This window comes from Nilaparvata lugens, chromosome 3 (genome assembly GCF_014356525.2).
Source record: "Nilaparvata lugens isolate BPH chromosome 3, ASM1435652v1, whole genome shotgun sequence".
Classification (NCBI taxonomy): domain Eukaryota; kingdom Metazoa; phylum Arthropoda; class Insecta; order Hemiptera; family Delphacidae; genus Nilaparvata; species Nilaparvata lugens.
Window position 1 is genome coordinate 47038605 of NC_052506.1, and position 24252 is coordinate 47062856.

Genomic DNA, 24252 nt, shown 5'->3' on the forward strand with positions numbered 1-24252 from the left:
CTCATAAATGCAGCACTTTGTCTTCGCTCATGCAAAATTCCACTTATATAATTCCACTTCAAAAATAATTATTGAATAAGATATCGTACTCGAAAAGACCATTTACAGGCAAAATGCTATATTTTTTGAACAAATTCTGTTTAGGATACTACTTAACTGGCTTGTTTTGAATGTATTATTTTCAGTAAGGAATTTTGTAATCTTTTAACTCTATCAATTTCATAGCCACTTGCATTGTCCCAAACATTGACACCGTATCTAATTACGGATTCAGCTACAGCTTTATAAATAATTATCAATGTCTTCTTTGAGACAGATCGCTGTAAGTTAAATAAACCAAATAGACATTAGCAAAGACACTATCAATGTGTGGACCCCACTTTGAACAATCATCAATGAAAACACCAAGATACTTTTGACCTTTTCATTACAAGTGCAAAGAGATCCAAAGTTATTCAAATGTAAACAATTCAAAGAATGCATAATAATATTAGTAGTAGACTAGAGGTTTGACGTGGCGGTCTCATATGCATACAAGTGTCTTTTTTTAATTCAAAGTAAAGCCATTATCTTGGATCCATTTTGCATTCTATCAAAGTTTCTTTGTAACAATATTCTTGCTTCATCAAAGCTTGTGTGGCTGGCTACCATAACTGTGTCATCAGCATACTGAAATATTTTAGTTTCCTTTGCAACACTAACCATTGAGATTACTGACACCAAATAAAGCAATGGTCAAATATTGGAGCCTTGTGGCACACCAGAGGTAACAAATTCATTGCGGCTCTAGGATTTTCCCACTTTAACAGTAACCTTTCTGTTATCCAAATAATTTACTAACCACTTAATACCTCGTCTTGATAAACCTATCTCACTACTCATGGATTGTACAATTTTATGAGAAGATATTTTCCACAACCTCCTAAACCTGCCTATCACCAACCACTCTGTGTTCCATTATTTATTATCATCAACTGACAACTTTTTCTTGTATACCCATGGTTAATAATGACCAACTATTCTTTATGCTATTAATGTTTGTCTCAAATTCATTTTTTAGAAAATTACACTTTGCTTTTCTAATATTATATTTTATTTGTTACGATATGTCTTTTATGCTTTCCTCTGATGTGCCAGAATGTCTATACAAATTATCCCTTTCTTTTAATCTTCTTTTCAACTCGGCTTAACTCATTATAGAGCTCATCACAGCTATTAAAACAGCTATATTATTAACAGTTATAGTAATAGTAATAGTCGGAGTAGAACGGTAGGTAGTAGATGGTTGCACCCTTCAGTCTGCTAGTGCTACCTGGTCGCGGGTTCGAATCCCGCCGGTTCCCAGGCATGAACGTTTGGTTATCTCACAATTCTCCCTCGCACTTCTCATTGTCGCACAAGCAAAATCCTCAAGTGAGCATTTTTGCATGTATCCCCCTATATTATCTATTGGTCCTTTGCAACTTCTGGTGCATCTTACTGGTATTTCTTACATGCTGATTTGCTGATATCATTAATATAATTTATTATAATATAATAAATATGTATACGGTATATATTATAGTACCTATATTAGGCCTAATATTGAATATTCCATATTCTAATTACCGGACATTTACATTATTTAGGCCTATAGGCTACTTTATGCTTTATACCTACTACCACAGAACTGTTCTATAGTCTATGCTACTATTCAAGTATTCGAGATCAATTTTTTTCAGTTTTACCTAACTGAGTGCCGGTTGCACAAAAGCTTGTTAGATTTTAACCGTGATTAATTTCATGAGAACTAATCAGAGAAGGCTTCTTTATAAGACGGCTTCTCTGATTACGAATTAATTACGATTAAAATTCAACCGGCTTTTGTGCAACCGGCACTTATAGGCTATAATGTTTTGAAAATTTATTATACTTAGAAATTTGGACTCTATGTTAAGATATATTTATATCCTATAAGAATAAAAATTATAATATTACGTTAAAATTATTTATTTTGGACAATTTATTGAATTATTTACAGCAAAGAGAATTATTGAATTTTACCGCCTTTTTGATGTCTGGGGGAAGTACAAATTTATCCTGAACAAGAAGGCTGTGTGTGTAATGGTTGAAAGGTTGTAGAGGTAACATGAAATAAAATCATAATCTAGAACTTATTTTCTTAAAAAGCAATTTTGTATGTTTTTTAAAATTTCAAAAAGTAGTGAATTATTGGTTACTGTCCAATTTTAACTTCTTTGGGTACTATCAAGTTATCATTGGAAAATTGTAGCTTGCGTTGTTGCGCTCCATTTTGATTCTTTTGTTGGTTCTTCAGTTTTCACGTTTGTACTTTTGCAGGTTCGGACTTAGCAGCTCTTCTTCCTCTCGAAGATGGCTGATACAAAATTATATGATGTTTTAGGTGTTAGTAGAAGTGCATCAGAGACGGAATTGAAGAAGGTAGGTCATATTAAATTAGTATTAGTGATAATTAAACTTTGCAAAATCTAAAGTAAATAAATGTTTTGACGATTCTGATTAGGTTAGATTGCTTTTGACATTCCACCAGGAACTGGTAGGTCGTTGCTTCTGTTTGATTTATCATAACTATTATGGAAATCCTAAATAAAATAATCAATTTTGTAAAATGAATCAACTTTATTCACCCTGTAACTCATGAAATTTGCACCAAACTTTTGAATTCAAAGCGCATGCAAACTGCTTGAAGCACATATTTAATTATTGTTATTGTTTGCCAACATTGATGTCAGACAATATTCATTAGCTACGCAGTTAATGTTCAGATTAATTTATATTCTATTGTTCAAATAATCCAACATCATAAAAATTCCTATTTCTAATTAAAAAACTAATTCAATTCATTCATTCTCTTGATTAAATTTAGTTAGCCTATCTAGTGTTTTTAACTTCTTAGTAGCCTACCTAGTGTTTATTTTTCAACATTGGATAATCCCTTTGTTTCAGGCTTACCGCAACCTAGCCAAAGAATTTCACCCTGACAAAAATCCGTATGCTGGTGATAAATTCAAGGAAATTTCATTTGCCTATGAAGTGCTTTCTGATCCAGAAAAACGATCAATATATGATAGACATGGAATTAGAGGAATTCAAGAAGGTGTACCAGATTTTGGTGGAGAAGGATTATTATTTTCACAGTTCTTTTCTGGCGGTTTATTTGGCATGGGCAGTCGAATGTTCAATCAGAAAGGCGAAAATACTTTTCATTCTCTAAAGTAGGTATTTTTTTTATTTAACGTCCGTTTATTTCAAATTACAGCATTCTGTACAATGAAAAAATCGTGATATTCCCGGATTAAATACTTTAAGCTTTTATTATAAGTATTGAAAATTAAATCAGTTCATTTATTCAGAATTTAAATAAATTAAATATGTAGGCCTATATCAATTTTCAGTATATTTTCAAGTTGATATTACACCTTGAACTTGTATAAAAAATGTTTACTTATAGCTACTGTACGTTATTTTTTGTACCAGCAAGTGCACGCGTCCAGTATGAGTTTTCCTATTGCTCTTTCCAGATTTTGTATCTTATCTGCGCGCCTGGTCATGCACGACCTTGCTTGTACTGTACTTGCTGATTGGATCCAATTATGATCATACCCTAATGTCAAGGATAAAATCATCAAACGTAACCTAATTAGTCTATATAGGCCTATAGGGAAATGGGACTGACTCACTCACTCACTCATTTATAATCAATAGAACTAAAAATCTATTGTACCAACAAAGACCAAATTTGACATGTGTGTTCAGTTGGCCAACTAGAGGCGTACTATTTTGTATTGTTTTTGAATGGACGGATTCAAGGATCCAAAGGTTCAAAGAACCCCACGCGTCAACCGAAGCTTATTGTGCTCCCAAGTAGTATGTTAGTTAGGCAAACCAATACCTGTGTTCTTTACAAGAACCAGGACTTTTTCTCTATACTAACATTCCATTCATCACCTGGTTGCTTGTCGCAATCCAGTGTGATATGCTTGGCAGTCTCTTCAGACTGATTGGTCCTCGTGACCTACGTGAGCTCCACTCCTGGACTTCTTTGTAGGTCCTTCCGCTGAGGAAGGGGTGGCCAAGTTGCCTCTAGGGCGCCCGGACACCCTTGACTCAGCTTCTTGACCCACATTTGTGCCTAGAGTTTCACCCATCTCTGGTCTCTTGGGTTTTTCTTTTTGCCCCTACGAAACTGCCCCGATGGGACAGATCCCGTGGGTTTAAAGGAAAGGCAACTTTTGGAGTTGCCTTGGGGTCCCTTTTCGTCGCCTCCTACGACAAGCAGGGATATTGTGGGTGAATTCTGGTTTTCAACACATTCTTGTACAATGTTCGACTCAAAGCTCCCCCAACCCACAGGGGGCAGAGGCGCAGCACACTAAGAACGGATTTTAATTTTTTTCTGAGTTTTCTCTGCTCTTTTACGAACTAATAGGCAAAAAATGTTCTAATTTGGTACACAGGCTCAGCTGAGGTTTAATAATATCGTATTAGAAGATTTTTGAAATATCGTTCAAGTTTATCCCAGAATCAGCAGCTTTTGAGCGTTTTTTCTATGTTTTTAAGAAATAATTATCAGATAATGTTCAAATTTGGTACACAAGCTCAGCTGATGTAGAAAATATTGAAGAGTTTTGAAATAAATTCTGAGTTCCTCCCAGAATCGGCGGTTTTTGAGTGTTTTTTTTTTGCATTTTCCAGGCGTTTTCAAGAATTAATATTGACAAATGATGTTCAAATTTGGTACAGAAGTTCATCTGGGGTATAGAAATTTTGTTTAAGAGGAATTCAGCATTACGCCAAAGATAGGCGGTTTTACTGCAGTTTCCTAGCGTTTTTGTGATTCTTTCTCATTTTCAAGAGCTAATTAAGAGAAAATGTTCAAATTTGATACAGAAGTTCAGTTAGGATCTAGAAATTTGGCCTTGAGAGGACTTCAAAATTTCGCCAAAGATAGGCTCGATATATATAGGTGGTTCTATAGCGTTCTCCACTCGTTCCCCAGCGTTTTTTCTGTGTTTTCTCAGATTTTTCAAGAACTAATTGAGAGAAAATGTTAATTATTTAGTTCATAGGTTTAGCTAAGGTATAAAATGTTGTATAAGGTGTTGTACATGTTCTGGAAATTATGTGTTAGAAGAACTTCAAAATTTTGCTTAAGATACGACCAAAATCGTTTTCCTGCGTGGCCTCAGTCAACTGGTGATTGAATCGATCCTAAAAAATTGTATTTGACGGGATGATGAAGGGAGATGAAGAATGCTTGTAGGTGAAGCGAGTATGCTGTTCTCATCCCTGGATGATTCAGCCGGGTGTCCAGGAGGCGGAGCCCCCTGGCTAGACAGATAAGGCGAGCGAAGCGAGCCTGCCTAGTTTCAATGATAAAATCACAGATTCCTAGCATTAATTCTTGAATTTTGTAGTTTCAATAGCCTACTCATACCGTAATCAAGATGTAAGTTAATGTATATAATATACTTCACAGTAGTACAATATAACGGAGAAACGAACAAACAAACAAGTGCTAAAATGCGGAGCTGAGCTAAGCCCAATTTAGAGGAAGGTATGCTAACTGTTGTCAAGAAGAGAGATTTATTGTGGCGCTCAGTTCCACCAAGAGTGCATCAAAGTATTTTCATCATCAATAAACTAAAACAAATTCTACTAAAAATTGTAAAACCTAGCTTAGGCACCTGGTTAGCCTCAATATTGAATAATTATCAATAATAACTCCACTAGTAATAAATTGACTACGAAATCCTTGGATTAGGTAATTTATGGTGCTCTATATCGGGCTGTTTTTGCAGACACACCGTTTACGTCATAATCATCTATGATATTTTCGCATTTCAGTTTTACATGAAAACACACTAAGAATCGTTTCCAGTAAGATGGCAGACTTCTACTCTCAATACAAGAGACCACATGTGGACTTTCAAAATTGAAGTGCCGGATCTCTGCATTAAGGATAAACCTGTTCAATAGTTCACCTCCTCTTCAGACTGCTTGATTCAGCAGTTCCAAGAGTGTAATAACACGTTGGCTCATTGAAAACAGTTCATATATTTTTATGAATGAGGTTTTAGATGACAACATGAGTAACGCTATCCTCAACATCATTCATATATCCAATCTTGTGACTCAAGCATCTTGAGTTTTTCTATCAAAAATTCATCAAAATAAGACCAAGTTGATAGTATTTATTTGTTTACCACTCGATCTATCAAGGAATAACTTATCGAGAAATAAGAAATTTTAGAAGTTATGGATGTGTTTGAAAAAGTGAGCAATCATTTGTTATAAACCTTTAAGTTACTTGGAAGGTTGTATTTTTGTTTTATTTTCAACCTTTGCAATATTCCTGATTTGAAAATGTTTGTTGCAGAGTAACACTTGAGGATTTATATAATGGAAATAAGACATCAGTGCTACAGCTCAGTAAAAAGGTGCTGTGCTCCACTTGCAGTGGGTAAGTTCATTATTAAATTAATACAAAGATTAGCATAGGAAAATTTGCACAAAGCATTATTATTAGCATTTTTCTTGGCGATAATCACAAAAATCAGGAAGATTGTCATTAAATATCATTACAAATATTGTGAGGTTCTTTTTTTCACTAATAAAGATATCACAATAGCCGGGAATTAAAAATGGGTTTCTAAAAGGTAATGCAATAGTATTAATTCATAAATATAATAATTAATTTAACAAATATATTAATTTCATGAATAATATTTTGTGTTCTCCACTTGATTAGACTATACACACAGCTATTGATTATGTCACCTTCAAAAGAAGAAGGTGTTTAATTCTGATAAATTAATCAACACCTGATACAAGTCAACTAGATTAGGTGGACCATTAGTTCATTTTGAGTTCGCAAATTCTTTTTACTGAGTTTCAAGTTAGTTGAGCAATTGAGCATGGAAAAAATATTTTTATGCACATTCGAGAAACTTATTTTGCTACTATTTTGAAATTATGTCTTATGATTATGAGTAATTAATAAGCTGCGTACACATATTCGCTCTTCCAACCCGCACCGAGCACGCTCCTCCCTCGTACCGCCCTCGTACCACCATCGAACCACAGTCGCTCCGCCCACGCACCCATCATGAACGTTACGGAAAATGTTAGATCTTCTCGCGTTCCCCGGTCGAACCACTGTTGCTCCCCGGTCGATCATCAATCGCTCTGCTGGAATGACCAAATGACAAGTGCATGCTCTTCTACAATCTGATTCGATTTTGGCGCACAATTTAGACAGACATCTGCCTCTGCCGTCTGAATTCAGGAGTGACGTTCGGTTGCGGAGCAGAGCGAAAGTCTGTACGCACCTATAAACAGCAAGCAGCATTGGAATAATTTAATAAACTAAATTGTTTTTGCCTAACATTTCATATTTGTAGCATAAAATATAATCATTATTGAAATAAATTTATCAATGAGTTGCATTGTTTTGTTGTTTGAATTACATTATTGAATCAAAACTATGATTGAAAATAAAATGCATCATGCCAAAAACCTCTTCAGTACAAACTTTAGTTTGATATGTTCTGATGTTGATTTGATACTTGTTTTTCCCTTGCAGGAAAGGATCGAAGTCTGGTCAGACATATTCGTGTCGGTCCTGTAAGGGTTATGGTGTAAAAATGACATTTCGACATCTTCACCCGTCAATGGCGCAACAGGTTCAAACTCAGTGCACAGATTGTGTTGGAATGGGTTAGTGCTGTCAGAAATGTTTCTAATTAATTAGACGTAATGTACTAACAAATTGGAAGACAATTACAATATTCTTTCAATCAGTCTATTTTATTTTTCTTTTATAATAAATTTTTACAGATGGAAATTACTGAGATATTGCAATTATTCAAATGCTAATGAATTCATTATTATTATTAAACGAAAATCCAAATAAAATGCTGTAATTCACCCCGAAGACTTCTACTACTGCAAATATTGACAACAGGGTAAACAGCTAGATGGTAATTCGATGAGCGCTACTATTCTAAAATTATTTGTCAGCCCGGGAATCGAATCCAGTATGCTATCTCCCAATTGCCGGTCAGGAATGCTTACCCTTACACCAAACTGACAATCTTTGGATAGCAGCGCTCATTTTATACGAAGCCATAGCGGCCAGCCATTCTACAGATGGAAATTACTGAGATTGCAATTTCAATTATCAATATCAATTTTAGATTGCAATTTGGATTTTCGTTTAATAATAATAAATTCATTAGGATTTGAATGATTGCAATATCTGAGTTATTGCCATCTGTAGACTGGCTGGCCGCTATGGCTTCATATAAAATGAGCGCTGCTATCCACAGATTGTCAGTTTGGTGTAAGGGTAAGCATTCCTGACTGGCAATTGGGAGGTACTGGGTTCGATTCCCGGGCTGACAAATAATTTTTGAATAGTAGCGCTCATCGAATTTCCATCGAGCTGTTTACCCTGTTGTCAATAATTGCAGTAGTAGAAGTCTTCGGGGTGAATTACAGCATTTTATTTGGATTTTCGTTTAATAATAATAATAATAAATTTTTGGTTGCCGGAAGTTCATTTAATGTAAAATGATGTCATCTTACGGAAGCAATGCCAGGAGATTGCCCTATCACAGTCCTATTAGTCGATCACTTGTAACTTGTAATTGAGAAAAGTATGCGTTCCAATAATTTTATTTTTATAATGGAGTATGAGAAGTAGGAATGATTGAATGGGTTTGAAAATTACATTGCAAGTTGTCATGGTCTGATACTCTTGATGAATTTAATTATACATATGACAAATAGATAAGTTTTGCAATCAAGTGAAAATGCAGTACTTTTAAAAAACTCATCTATTCCATTTACCTTAAAAACTTGGTATAAATAAATTTTAAGTTACCATTTGGTGGTTTGTTGTGAGTTCTGGTAATGAATTATAGTGTTAGTGACCAGTGTCCTACACAGGTTTATCCCTCGGGCTTTATTGCTCTGAAAAGTTTTCTGCAAATCAAGCTACAAAGGGTTTGTATATCAATACGGAACAATTCAAAACTTTGGAAGCTCTCAGCTTGCAATACATCCACATTAAACTGATCATAATAGAGCCCAATTATTCGACTTGTCTCTTGCGTGATGAATATAGATGGAAAATCGAATAATAAGTCTTCCAATTAATCATTTTCTCATCTAAAATTAATCATTTGCAGGATATGTAATTCTTGAAGAAGACCTCTGCCCTGGATGCCGCGGCAAAAAGGTTCTGAATGAAACAAAAATCCTGAATGTGAAAGTTGACAAGGGCATGTGTGATGGCCAAAAGATTTACTTCAGAGGCGAAGGACATCAGCAGGTGACAAACTTTCCACAATAAATGACGTTTTTTGTGAAATGAGGGGGCTTAAAAACCTATAATGTATTGAATAATCTATTATAAAAATTGAGATTTGTATGTCAGTGTGAAGAAATTATATTTTATTAGATTTTTTCAAAAAGAATACTTATTCCAATTTCAAAATGTTTTATGATGTATCATCCTTCCACGATTTTTTTTTCTTTAATAATAATGTATTTTTATAATATTGATATAGAAACCAAGCTACATTGAGATCATCACATCCGCAATTATTAGGCTACCATCATATTGCAGTTTTTCTAAGTAGGTGTTGTCGTGCAAAGCTAGGTCCAATAAATAGAAAAGAATATAAATAAAAATAGAAATCTATTTATATTCATCATCTTTAGGTGACTAAATAATTTTAAAAGGGGTACTTAGATTTATATTTTTATTTATATTCAAAAGTAGCCCTCAAGAGAAAAAAATACAATAGAAAAGAAGTATCGGCTCTATTCTGTTCTTTTCACTTGTATTGTTTTCTTGGTGTTTTCTTCATCTCACAATGTTAATATTTTATTTTTAGCCTGACATGATTCCGGGTGATGTAATTCTAGTTTTGAAACTGAAACCACATGAAAGATTCCAAAGATCGGACAATGATCTGTACATGACTCAGAAAATCACCTTCACCGACGCTCTGTGTGGCTTCACTCTGGTTGTGAAACACCTTGACGGACGAGACCTACTCATCAATCATCCAGCCGGCAAAATCATCAAACCTGGTAAACATTATTATTATTATTATTATCATCTTTCCTTCGTTGCTATCAAGAGAAATGTCACGTGTCTCCCACACTTTTAAAATCAAGTGTAGGCTTTGAATTATGAGTTCAAATCAAGTCTAAATTGGTGTGGAAGTGCCACAAAACAGTCAGCAGGCTTGCAACACGCAACTCTGTGCATCTTGGTTCATGGCATCCTGGCCATGTAGGCATAGGAGGTAACGAGCGTGCAGGTGAGATTGCTAAGCGGGGTTCCAGTATGCCATTCTTTGGTTCAGAGCCAAGCTGTGGCATAAGCAAAACAAATGCCTTCCATACAATAACTAAATGGTCCAGGGACTTACATAACCAGCAATGGCAGGGTCACCCTGGTTAAGCACTTGGAAAAAGGCTGCCTCGCTTCATCAGCTGGCTGGTGTGTGGGTAGAGGTCAGGTCAAGCAGTTGATTGCCCTGATAACTGGACACGGCCACTTCAGGAAACATCTCCACACGATTGGACTCAGAAATGAAACCCAGATGTGTAGGCTTTGTAATCAGTCTGAATAGACTGCCAAGTATATCATACTGGATTGTGAAAGACTTGGGGCTAGAAGAAGGGCTCTGTTTGGCTGCAAGCAACCAGGTGAGGAATGAGATGTTAGTATAGGGAAAAAACTCCTGGACCTTGTAAAGGACACAGGAGTTGGTTTGCCTAACTAACATACTTGGGACTCACAATAAGCTTCGGTTGACGTGTGAGATTCTTTGAACCTTTGGATCTTTGAATCCGTCCCTTCAAAAACATAAACATGAATTCAAATTGTTCCTCAATAGCAATTCATAAATGAATAGCTTCAATTGGGAATCAAATTCTTTTTACTCACAGAACTTGCCTTGTGAAACAAATCCAACAAGCAAAATCATTAAACTTGTCGAATAGTTGACCGAACGTTAGCAAGTTCTTACTTTTGACTCAAGGCCAAAGTCGTTGTCCGCCTGTGTGTATGTTCGACAGTAACTTTTGAAAGATTTGATCAATTAGCTTCAAATTTTGAACACATATTCTTCGACCCTTTTAACAGATAAGGTTCGTTGGACAACAAAATTTACCGACTCCATCGTCTTTTTCACCTTTCAGAACAGCTTATTTCGGCATAGACATTTTTCTGTTCAATTCAAACCAACAGGCGTGGCCTGTTATTCCTCACATCAAAAGAAGAAAAAAAGTTCTAATTAACATAGGTCCGAAAATGCTTGGTTACCAAGTTATACAGTATGAAAGATTTCGTCTGAACTTCAGCTCCCCTGCTGAAACGAAGCCCTACGGGTATTTGTTGGCTGTTAATTAAGATGTACCATTTAGCGAACTTTATGTAAAATGAACTGAAAAATTAAATAAAACCGTTTCAAGGCCTGCTACAGTAATTTTTAAGATATGTGACGAAATAAGGGAAACTTGGTCCCGAAAAACAAGTTCCTTTAAGGTTTGAAAATAGAGAGCTTAACAGATTTTGTCTATTTTTCATGCGTTTTGTATGTAATTGAGGATTATTTTTTTAAAGGTTGCGTTTGTCTATTATAGACTTATTCTACATCTCTTTCTCTTCAAAATTAAATTTTGTACAAGTTCTGAAAAAAATATTTTGTGTTTATTGTACATTTAACATAGTAAATCTGCTTTAAACCTTAAAGGAACTTGTTTTTCGGGACCAAGTTTCGCGTATTTCGTTACATATCTTGAAAATTACCGTAGCTACAGATCTGGAAACGGTTTTATTCAATTTTTGAGTTCATTTTACATAAAGACGCTAAATTGTGCATCTTAATTAACAGCCAACAAATACCCGTAGAGCTTCGTTTCGGCAAAGAAACTGAAATCTTCCACCCTGTATAGCTTGGTAACCAAGAATTTTCGGACCTATGTTAATTAGCATTTTTTTCTTCTTTTGATGTGAGGAATCACGCCCTGACTTATGGGCATCTTTTTTCAGAACACTCTGTATAACAGAATAATAATTCTCCTCTATAAAGTTTGTTCTAATTATTAACTTATGATTTTGGAAACCATGGATCACGCTGGGCTTGATGGAGTCTATTAATGAAAGAGATAAAATTGCCAAGCAACTAAAAAAGGAACCTTTCGATACTCACTTGAAAAATAAATTCAGGAACCTACTAGTCCAGTCATTATATACATTAGTGCATGCAATTTATATTGTAGTTCTGATTTTTCGATATATTATTTGGGTACATAAGAGAAGTCCAGAACCAATTTCTTCAAGCAAAATTTCCTTGTGCTAGATACAGGGTGCCCCAAAAACCTCGTATTTTCGGCTCATTTTCCAGTTTTCAGCTATTTCTGCCAAATCTCGTAATCGGACAGAAAAATTTGCTCTCGCCTTTTTTATAGATTATAAAATTTTGAATAAAATGAAATCATTCGGAACTCTCTATCTTCCATGAGTACTGATTTTTCAAAAATGAGTGAAATTTGAAGAAGAAATCAATTTTAATGAATTTTAGTCTTTGATCAACAATATCTTCCGATTATAGGGTATTCAGGGAGGGTATATCTTCCGATTAGATATATAGGGATAATTAGATGTATAGGGACCATTTAGATGTATATGTTTAGATAAGGGAAAGAAAACACTTGCGGTTTTCCTTGATCTAGCCAAGGCTTTCGATACTGTGGCTCACAACCAACTGGACACAAGGAACAAGCACTGGATCGAGCAGGAATCAGAGGTACAACTCTGAGATTGTTCCAGAGCTACCTTGCACATAAATCACAAATTCTTACTCTTGATGACTGTGTGAGTGATCTGCCACTCTCCGGTTACGGTCTCCCTCAGGGAACAGTCTTATCGCCAATCTTATTCCTTCTTTATGTAAATGAGATACTCAGATTAGACCTGAATGGAGGTGTGGTATTCTCATTTGCTGACGATACTGTGCTGTTGTTTGGAGAGAGCACCTGGCAAAGAATCTATGGAGCCACCTCTAGAGGCATCTCCACCCTGAAGAAATGGTTAGATGTTAACTCCCTAATCTTAAATATTAAAAATACAAAATATATCGCCTTTTCAAGAAATATCTCTGGACATGAAGGGACAAATTGTACAATTGTACACAAATTGTAATTTATTTGATGATGCTTCGGTGCTTCCTGTAGATGTCCTGAGTTTGAAAGGACTAGTCAAATAAAATATTTCGGCTTGATAATCGAGGAGGGATTCAAGTGGAGAAGGCATATTGAATACCTATGCCATAAACTAAGGGTTGTCTCCTATAATTTTTACAAGTTGAGGTCGATAATTGATTTATCAAAGTTGAGATGCTTTATTTTGCAATTGTACAATCTCTGTTAAATTATGGCTTGGTGGTTTGGGGAGGTTCTTATGACACTCTTTTTTTTACCACTATTCATTATCCAGAAAATGATCATAAAAACCACATTAAATAAACCCATACTGTTCCCTTCAAAAATTACATTCAGTGACTTGGAGAGTCATGTCAATGTGCTTAGCATATTTAAATATTTCAATAAACATAAGAGTTCATTTTCAAGAATCAATGTAACTCATAGAACAAGATACAATCTACATAGATATGTTACTTATGATTCTAATTTAACGGTCATTTGTAAGCAGTTGGTATACATCGCTCCAAAGATTGTAAACTGCATCCCAAACGAGCTCATCGGTGTACCTATTAAGTTTGTCCCAATAAATATTAAAAAGTGGATACTTCACAATTATTACTTCAATCTTAATATTTTATGAGTTCAAAATTTTTCAGCTTTCAAAACTATTTTTTATTGTCAGTATTAATTCACAATTGATAGCATTTATTTTAAATATACTTATCATTGTTTGAATAAAACAATTTTCCAAGATTAAACAAGATTCCATTTTAAATTATTAGCTTAAGATTTAGAAACAGTTAAGTTTCTACTCCTACTGGCGAATAAGTGTTTCACTTATGCCAGTAGGTCTTCACCAACAGCCATATTTTACAGATAGTTGATTTCGATATTTAGAATAATAATAATAATTATTGTTTTTACTTTCCTTGCCCTATTACCATAGGTAAGGAAAGTATTGCTTTCCGAAAAAATTAAGGTACCCCAATTTCTAAATTTCTATACGTTTCAAGGTCCCCCTGAGTCCAAAATAGTTATTTGTGCAACTAGTGCGCAAAGTGACAGTTTGCTGCACCGAAAGAAACGTTTATGCCCGAGCCGTAGGCGAGGGCGGAATGGCTTCTTGAGTGCAGCAGAGGAACTTTGCTCACGTATTTCACATTAAACTTTTCCTACAGTTACTATTGAATATGAGAAGTGGTTGATTATGGGTAAAATGATGGCTGAAATTCATCAAATGTTTGTGTGTGTGATGCTGTTATTAATAACAATCTTAATTCATTTAAAAATTAATAATCCAATTGAAGTTGAAAATTCTCAGCCAAAGTTCTCATTTTTATTCATTGAAGAATCAGAAAAAATACAGATAGAACAAAAAATTCGCATTCAAAATACATGCCAACAGCTGATTGGGATGGCTGCAAGATGGCTGAACCGACAAGCGCACGACCTAGCGGGAAGAATCGTACCTAAGTTTGTTTCATCCAGCTAAAAAGTACTGAAACAGGATTCAGAAATTTAGACTTTTGCTCAAATTACCGAGAAAAATGCTCAAAGTAAACTGAAAAATATTTATAAAAATAACATAGACAACAGAGAATATTTATTGTAGTATTCTTATGTTTTTTATTATTTTTATTTATATGGATATCGAACGGTAATCATTTAACCTCAAAATTCGAATTTTATAATGTATATTTGCTACTTTTCTCATTGCTTGCAGTTGAAATAATAATTATCAATAGAAAAGAACTAATATTTATTATTAAATGATGAGAATTCGTGAATGATGATTATTTAATTATGATTTAGATGAACATTATTCTTGTTTTGGATTTCTAGATTGGGATTTTATCATAAATAATAATAATAATAATAATATTTTATTTATTCAATACAGTATCAAACAATACAATTGAATATCGTCATTAAAATGAACTTATACCTAATAAAAAATACTAATTTTCATGTTATACATAATATCACAGGCTATAGTCACAGTTTACAGTCTTGTATCAGTCATATTTTCAACATAGTAATATTTAACATCGTTATTTTATAATATATTCACAGCCTAAATATGATTGTCACATAAAAAGTCATTAACACTATAAAAACATTTGTTAGAAAGGTAACTGTATAAATCTGTTTTGAATGTTTTGTTTCTATGATCTAAACTACCAGGCAGTTTATTCAGGAATTTTGTCCCAATGTAACTGGTCTTTTTTTCAAACATAGCTAGCCTATGAGGTTGCACAGTCAAATCATTTCTATTCCTTGTATTGTGAGAGTGTACCTGTGCATGAGTCACAAATCTATCAATATTTTTTACAACATACAATATTGTTTTATAAATAAAAATGCACGGTACTGTTAATATAGACATTTTCTTAAAATATTCTCTACAAGGATGATTAAACCCCAGGCCCGCCAAGTACCTAATAGCACGCTTTTGTAGTACAAATATCTTGTTAATATTCTGTAATGTTGTTCTACCCCAGAGCTCTATACCATATGAAATATGAGAGTAAATCAGTGCATAATATAATGTTTTTGCTGTTTCATTGGGCACATACCTAACCATGTTCCTTAATACAAACAGATTACTACTGATTCTAGTGGCCAATTCATCAGTATGCACATTCCATGAGAGATCCTTGTCTATCATTAACCCCAGTTGGTTTGCCTCTGTTACATTTTCAACCATTGAATCGCCAATACTAATCATAGGCTGGAAGAGATGATTTTTAGACCCAAATTGAATACACTTACTCTTTTGCGGGTTCACTGCCAATTTTGACTCATTATAATATTGTGCAACCAAATTTGTTTTAACATTAGCTTCTACCTCAAGATCATTCAAGTTTTTGTTGTTGAACATCAATGATGTATCGTCAGCGTAGAGTGTAATATTCAAACCTACTGGGACTGAGGCTTGCACATTGTTAGTGTAAAGGACAAAGAGCAATGGGCCTAAAATAGAACCCTGTGGCACCCCTCTTGTAACACTCAATCGCATCGATTGAGCTACATGAGACTGAGATTCAACTGTAACAAATTGAAACCTATTTGTCAAATAGGACTTGATTAGACAACTACAGATTCCTCTTATTCCAATATTTGAAAGCCTATCAAGAAGTATGTCGTTATCAACGCTATCAAAGGCCTTTGAAAGATCCATGAATGTACCGATAACAAAGTTTCCCTTATCAACCTGTTCAATAACATTCTCAACAAAAGTGACCGCTGCAGTAATTGTCGACCTACCTTTTACAAAACCATTTTGACAAGCTGAAATTAAATCAAATTTTTCGAGGTAAGTCATTATCCTGGAATAAATTAGTTTCTCAAATACCTTTGACAGAGATGGAAGAATAGAAATAGGTCTATAATTTTGTATATCAGTTCTAGCACCTTGTTTAAACAATGGTTTTACCTTGGCAATTTTAAGTAGATCTGGGAAAATACCCGTTTCGAAAGCGTTATTCATTATGAATACTAGTGGTGGAGCTATTTCAATACAACATTCCTTAATCACTGTCACTGGGATATTATCAAATCCAACACTATTTTTCGTTTTGATACTTTTTATTATTTTTATAATCTCATCATTATTAGTTGGAAACAAGAAAAAATTTCTGTTAAAATTTGAATTTGAAGAAGAGGAGTCATTAATTTGTAGATTTGATTTTTGAGCCTTTAATTTGGGTGCCATTGATATGAAGAATTTATTAAATGCATCAGCTACCTGCTTGGAATCAGTTAAATTTTTTTCATTTTCTTTTAGTTCTATATTAGGCTGTGTTTGTTTTGTTTTACCTCTAAATTCATTAATGATTTTCCAGCTTGTTTTTGATTTATTTGAAGCTCTCAAAATTATATTACTCATATATTGCTTTTTTGCCTGAACAACTTCATAATCATAAATTTTTTTAATAGCTTTCAATTGCTCCATATCAATTCTCAAACCATTATTAATTCTGATTTTAGCCACTTCCAAAAGATGTCTTATTTGCTTAATTTCGTCGGTAATCCATTCACCTTTTAATCTCTTTTTGCTCTGAGTTTTTTTTCTTTTACATCTCAAAGGGCAATTTATGCCAAGATGAGACTGTAAAATTTCATGGAACCTCGCAAATTGGCTGTTTACATCTATTGCATTATAAACTGAAGCCCATGATTCACCACTCAAAGAGGGTTTCATTTTTATTATGTTTTCATTAGAACAAGTATACATTGGAATACCAAGTTGAATTTGTTTAGACTTGAATCTGGTGGAATCACGTGTGCCATGTGTGCGAAAAACCTGTGCAGTATGGTCTGATAACAGTGTATGAACAACCTGTACTGAATATATACCTTTTTCAATGTTAGTGACAATGTTATCAATTGCTGTTCTGCTTATTCTAGAAATTCTTGTTGGTTCTTTAATCGTGTAGTGTAAATCAAAAAGATTCAGAATATTTACAAGATTTCTATGTTCAGAAGAACTATCTAAAACATTAATATTATAATCGCCTGCAACAATGACGTTATTAGATACATGACTGCAAATACGATTAAATAAAATTTCAAGGTTTTCAAGAAATATATTAGTATCACCGCTAGGTGATCGATACAGACCTACTATAGCATACGGATCTCCATCAATCTTAAAATTGAAGCCACATATTTCAATATCCTTAATGTGACTCAAATCAGAAATATTAATAACAGTAAATTTATGATCAATAGCATTCAAAAATTCAAGACTGGCATACACGACCACTCCTCCTTTTCTCATATCAACTCTGCAGTAACTACACACTAGAGACATGTTATTGATAGGTAGGGAATTGATTTCATAATCTTTCAAGCCATGCTCGGTCAATATTAAAATGTCTGGTTGTTCATCCTCCACCAAGATGTCTAAAAGAGCTACCTTACTAACTATTCCATCAATGTTTTGATGTATTATTTTCAAACTATATGAGTCTTTAAAATATCTATTATTAATAGTGTCTTTGACAAGGTATCTTCTATTATTATTTTCTTCCACACCCCTGTCACAGCTTATTAGTTTCCCTTATCATTTAATAATTTGAAAACGTTATCACACATTCTACTTAGACTAGTTGAGCCCAACCTATTCAAATGCAAACCATCTTTGCCTAAGCCTTCTCTGGTGTTGATGAAACTATTGGGGTTAACAAATAGTACACCCAATTTGGCGCATTCACTTCTGATGGAGTCATTAATCCTCGTAATGTATGAGTCACTCACTGAACGCCTTAGTATTATTCCGCTGATTATTATTCTTGATGTACTAAAACATTGCTTGGCTGTCCTTATCATGTTCCTCATCTCATTCACCACGGATTCTTCAGATTCTCTGCGGATTGAATTTGTTCCTACATGAATTAATACACTTTTATAATTCTGTGCTGACGATTTTTTATATTTATGTTCAATCACTTTAGTTAGCTGCTCGATGCGTATTCCAGGACGAACATCAACAATACAATTTTGAGGAGTCACGTTTCTAATCATAGAGTCGCCCAAAACTATATTCTTATTTTCATGAAATCTACGTTTTTTCTCCTGATATCCTGTAGATTCCCATTTGCGACGGTTGTGTTCATAACTGGTTGTATCCAGCGCCGGAAATTCATCGTCATTAAAAATTGGAATGTTTGATCGCTTTGACCGAGCTTTTCCAGAATATTCTAGTTGACCACCAACATCAAATCGCCTAGATTTAGATCTCAACAAGTCTTCATACTTATTTTTCCACTTATTGGCATCATCCCTAGACAAACTAACTTCACTCCTAAGAGCATTGTTATCTGCATTCAAAGTTTCAATTGTCGTAGACATACATCTAAGCTGATCTTTGACAGATAAATTCTCTTTTTCAAATTCAATCATCATTGACTCGATGTGCTTCTTTTGTTCTTGGAGGGATTCAATTTGCTTTTGTAAATCTTGAGAATGAGCTATTAAATCATCGCGTTGTTGGAGAAGCTCAACTGTTTGCAAGCTTGGAGAAGAACTTGTTGAGATTGTTCTTGAAGTCGGTGTGTTTACACTCATATCACATGTCAAGGGGGGAGTTATTTTGCCACTGCCAGGAGTAGTTGGTTTCATGTTCATCAACTTTTTATTGCCTACTGGAGTTGTCTGCTCTATAGAAATGTCATCGTTAATATCAATATCCTGATCAGGTGCAGTATGATTATGCAACCCACTTTTCTCCAATACTTTATGCATTAAGGCGTTCGTTTTCAAAGTTGCGGGACATCCATTGAATAGACACCTAAACGAAACTCTCCCATCCAACATTGTACGTTCTTTTCGGTAATTAAAGCCATCTATCTGAATAGCAACATTATTCCTCTGTGTTGTGAATTTCTTTATTATTGAAGACATAATGATATTTGAAAAAATCACTAGCGATTATGCACAGTTGTTATTATTCAAAAAGGTAATGAGTGATGGCGAACTGTTCATGAAAAATTATGCGAAAAATATGGAATTAAAAAGTGAAAAGGAAAAGGATAGGAAGAAAAATGCCAAGAGAGCTGTCAAGGCAGAATACGGAAGCTCCTGATTGGGAAGAGAAAAAGGTTAAAAGCTTTGAGTCTACTTTATACACTCTACTTTCTACGTTTACTATCATAGTCTCATTTATTTGAGGTAAAAGAGTGAAACATTGTTCACGAAAAAAAGTTCAAAAACTGCCGCGCTAGGTTGTCATAGTAACACGTAGCCTAGATAAGAACCAGCAATATAAACAAAAACCAGCTGGAGATTATCTGCTTTGAAACAGTCAGCGGTAGTATAGATAACTTTTCAGATTGTTGCCGTTATCAGAGTAGGACTTTCACTTTCGTTATCACTCCTGAAGCCGGTAGTTGCTCAGTTACGATAGTCCTAGTAGAACCACAAAGTCGAATTAGGAACAAGAAATAGCACGTGTAGTGTGTAGGTCTATGCCGGTTAAGAAAAATGGAGTCAAAACGTTCAAAAATTGTATGTGGTACGCGTATTTAAATCACTGTTACTAGTCACTCACCCGTCATGTAGTCATGGAATTCACTGAAACAGGTACTTAGAACTTTCATAAACTATCCAAATTCTTCCAATCTTTTATTTCTTTCAAATAACCACTGTAAAATGATGAAAAATACGGAGCAAATAACTAAAACAACATTACAGGGCAGCCCAGTGCTACCAACCCAACCCTACAAATGTAGGGTAGCCATTGAAATGATTCTTATCTAAATCTAACCACAGTAAGTTACCAACGTAATTTTTGTTTTCGTGCACTAATCCTCCATATATCCCACCAACTATTTTGTGTTGCCATGTTGCAAATCTGGAGTACGCAAAGTAATACTTTGCGCACTAGAGCGGAAAAGTGATTTTTTGCGTTCTGTAATCAGTGCAGGAATGGTCACTTTTCAAGGTAACTGTAGGAAAAAGTAGTTTTTGGGTATTGGTCTGTATGTGTTTGTTTGTGTGTGTGTGTACACGATATCTCATCTCTCAATTAACGGAATTACTTGAAATTTGGAACTTAAGGTCCTTACAATATAAGGATCCGACACGAACAATTTCGATCTAATGCTATTCAAGATGGCGGATAAATTGGCAAAAATGTTGTCAAAAACAGGGTTTTTCGCGATTTTCTCAAAACGGCTCCAACGATTTTGATTAAATTTATACCTAAAATAATCATTGATAAGCTCTATCAACTGCCACAAGTCCCATATCTGTAAAAATTCCAGTAGCTCCGCCCCATCTATGCAAATTTTGATTTTAGATTCCCAATTATCAGGCTTTAGATACAATTTAAACATAAAAATCCAAGTGGAAAAGATTGAGCATGAAAATCTCTACAATTAATGTTTAGTAGCATTTTCACCTAAAATTTAAAATAAGCTCAAAGTTCGAGAAAATGTTATTATTTCAATTGCAAACTGTTGGCAACTGTTGATTCTATTAAATCATACATTCACTATGAAGAGATAGCAGACTTCGTGTGTCTCCAACGTTATTGTCCTGTCAACAGCTGGCTTGGATCTTTGAAAAGTAAACTTTAGATGCGCATGAACACTAGCGTCAGGTGATAAATTTTTATTACGGCAAGGAAAGTTGTGTGAGTGCGCCACACCAGATTTTTTCTGATTGTCACATCTTTGTTCTGTTTTCTGTGTTTTGGTGAAATAAATTGAATTGAATTTTACATTTTTGTTTATTGATTTGTTGTGAAAGTCTTTGAATGTTGTTCTACTTGATTTTTCAGGTGATATTAAAGGAATACGAGGGGAGGGCATGCCTGTATATAGAAATGCATTCGAAAGAGGAAACCTGTATATCAAATTTGATGTTGAGTTCCCAGCGAATCATTCGATCAGCGAAGAAAATTTAAAGGTATAATACATTGTCAAGTCAGATTTCGCACACTCTTTTGATTTTTTCATGAGTAAAGGGGGGGGGCTTTCAAATAAATTATGCTTGGTCGGCAGGAAAAGAATATTATTGGTTCTCATGGGAGTCTTCTTTTTTTAACAGAATGGTCGGTCGAAAAAATAAACCAGACCAGGAATATTAAATTTTGAATACATTAAAAAATATATTATCCATGAAAATTTACAAATTTCGTTTCTTGTAAAACAATAAATTATATTTGGAGATTGAAAAATATAGCTGTCATAATAAGCTGACTCGAATCAGAAGTAGACAAAAACAAGAGCAGCCTATTTAACTGTAATCGACAAATATGCCTGTTTTCGACAAAACAATTAGTTCTTTTTATCAGAGAGTGATTGTTCGTGAAAATAGCATTGCTTTGATAGGCATTTGAATAAAATCAGAATGTTGACATGAACATTTAGTTTGTCTGTGTTTCAATTGCTTTTGTTTTTTGCCGAACATTCTGTCTATGTGTGAATAGTCTTAAAGCTGGGTTTTCGTTTGTGCGTAAATGCTGTCGTCGACCACGACAGGGTGAGGATCTCACAATGAGTAAATTTAAATTGTCTAAATAACCTAAAAGATTATGTTCAATTATGTTTTAATGGGGGAGGTTGAATTTATACTTTTAAATGGCAATATGTTGATATTATTAGAAAGGTTTTATTCTTGAATAATAAACACACATAATGAAAAGTTATTTGATCAGCTGTTTTACCATACTTGAAATTTGGACAATATGAATATCAACAATGCTTGTCGCCGTCGACTGCTGAAATTTACGCACAAACGAAAATGCACTTTTAGAATCAATGGCATTGTTTTCAACTGGCACGGTAAATACTATGAAAATCACTCCTTGAGTGATGAGAAATAGTATTACTTTTTGTTCTTGAAGTTACTTTTAAAAACTACGCCTCGTATTACAATAATTAATATACAGGGTGATTCTTAATATTATGGTAAAATAATTTAATACGTGATAGTAGAGGTAAAAATAAGAAAAAAGTAGAAGTCTGTGTTTTTCTACTTGGATTTTTGCATATTTCAACTTTTTTCTCAAAAACTACTCGAACTACAGCTTCCAGAATAGTTTTATTAAATTTTTAAGATATTTTTTCATATAATTCCACCATAAGTTTTTTAAAAACTAGTCCCCAAACAATTCAGTATCGGTGTATTTCACCAGAGGAACTGAATTCCTGGCGAAATCTTTCACCCTGAATAGCTCGCTAATGAAGCGTTTATGGATATAATGTTTATAAGAACTTTTTTTCTTATTTTTACCTCTATTATCACGTATTAAATTATTTTACCATAATTAAGAATCACCCTGTATATTTTTTTCATACAATATTTTTACTTTTTAATATTTTTGCTGTAAGCCTATATGTTTTGAAAAACTCAGTTGCTACTTCATATTTATTAATGTTATGTCGTAAAACTGTATCAGCTCCAATTAAACGGTGTATTCTTTGCTTGATAGATTTTGGAAAGTGTTCTGCCCGCTCGGCCGACTGCTGTGATACCTCCCGCCGAATTGCTGGAAGAGGTCGACCTGTACGACTACGATCCAAACGACAGGAGCAACCAGCCTCCTGAGAACGACGATGACGACGAGGCAACATTTGAAGAGATGCACGCCGGAGCCATTCCTCCCTGTGCCTACCAATAAACTAGCTATAGGACATTCACTTTCAACTGTCAGCATTTTTTATAAACTCATAATGTGTAGCATCACCACTTCCCATACAATCAAAGCTGTCAGTTCGAAGTAAATCTCACTATAGGATAGTTATTGGTTTCAAAAACCCAAACGAGTGATCGTAATATAAAATTCGAATTTTATATTACTATTATAGATTTATGTTGTGACTTGTAAATAATGTTTTGGTACTTTGGACAACAGTTTGGTGGGTTACAGACTAATGTAAAGTTGAATCATATAATGTGAACACAATAGTACGTAAATTAATTTAGACAGCTGAAAGCATTCGAACTCAAAACTCATTGATATTTATTTACACTTCATATTATTCTTGAATATTTTAAAACAATGGTACTGTAATCACAATCTTCTTATCGTGTTAATTACTGTAATATTTGGAAAAATATCGATGTCAGTCTAAAAATAAATGGCTTCTGCAACTTCAATTTTTTTAGTTTCTATCATAAATACGTAAATTCATTTAGGCAGCTGAAAACATTTTAACTAAAAACCTCATTGATATTCATTTACACTTTATTATTATTCTTGAATATTTTAAAACAATAGTACTGTAATCACAATCTTCTTATCTTGTTAATTACTGTAATATCCATTTTGGCAGCTGAAAACATTTCAACTCAAAACCTCATTGATATTCATTTACACTTCATATTATTCTTGAATATTTCAAAACAATAGTACTGTAATCACAATCTTCTTATCGTGTTAATTACTGTAATATTTGGAAAAATATCGATGTCAGTCTGAAAATAAATGGCTTCTGCAACTTCATTTTTTTAGTTTCTATCATAAATACTAAGCCCTTAATACTTTCT

The 24252-nt window shown here is 34.1% G+C and overlaps 1 protein-coding gene across 1 annotated transcript; it reads left to right on the forward strand.

Annotated features, from left to right (window-relative positions):
• Positions 1 to 2094: 2094 nt before the first annotated feature.
• On the forward strand, positions 2095 to 24208 carry LOC111054113 (dnaJ homolog subfamily A member 2). Its single transcript, XM_022341078.2, has 8 exons — positions 2095 to 2442; positions 2968 to 3236; positions 6401 to 6484; positions 7607 to 7740; positions 9216 to 9358; positions 9927 to 10125; positions 21539 to 21666; positions 23195 to 24208. Exons 1-8 carry the CDS (start codon positions 2374 to 2376, stop codon positions 23381 to 23383), a joined length of 1215 nt encoding a protein of 404 aa, XP_022196770.1. The 5' UTR covers positions 2095 to 2373; the 3' UTR covers positions 23384 to 24208.
• Positions 24209 to 24252: the final 44 nt, after the last annotated feature.

Bases quoted from the DNA above. Each gene is read 5' to 3' on its own strand.
- LOC111054113 (XM_022341078.2), top strand. From the start codon at position 2,374: ATGGCTGATACAAAATTATATGATGTTTTAGGTGTTAGTAGAAGTGCA. The intron at 6,485-7,606 runs GTAAGTTCATTA...TTTCCCTTGCAG, and splicing joins CTGTGCTCCACTTGCAGTGG to GAAAGGATCGAAGTCTGGTC. The intron at 9,359-9,926 runs GTGACAAACTTT...TTTTATTTTTAG, and splicing joins GAGGCGAAGGACATCAGCAG to CCTGACATGATTCCGGGTGA.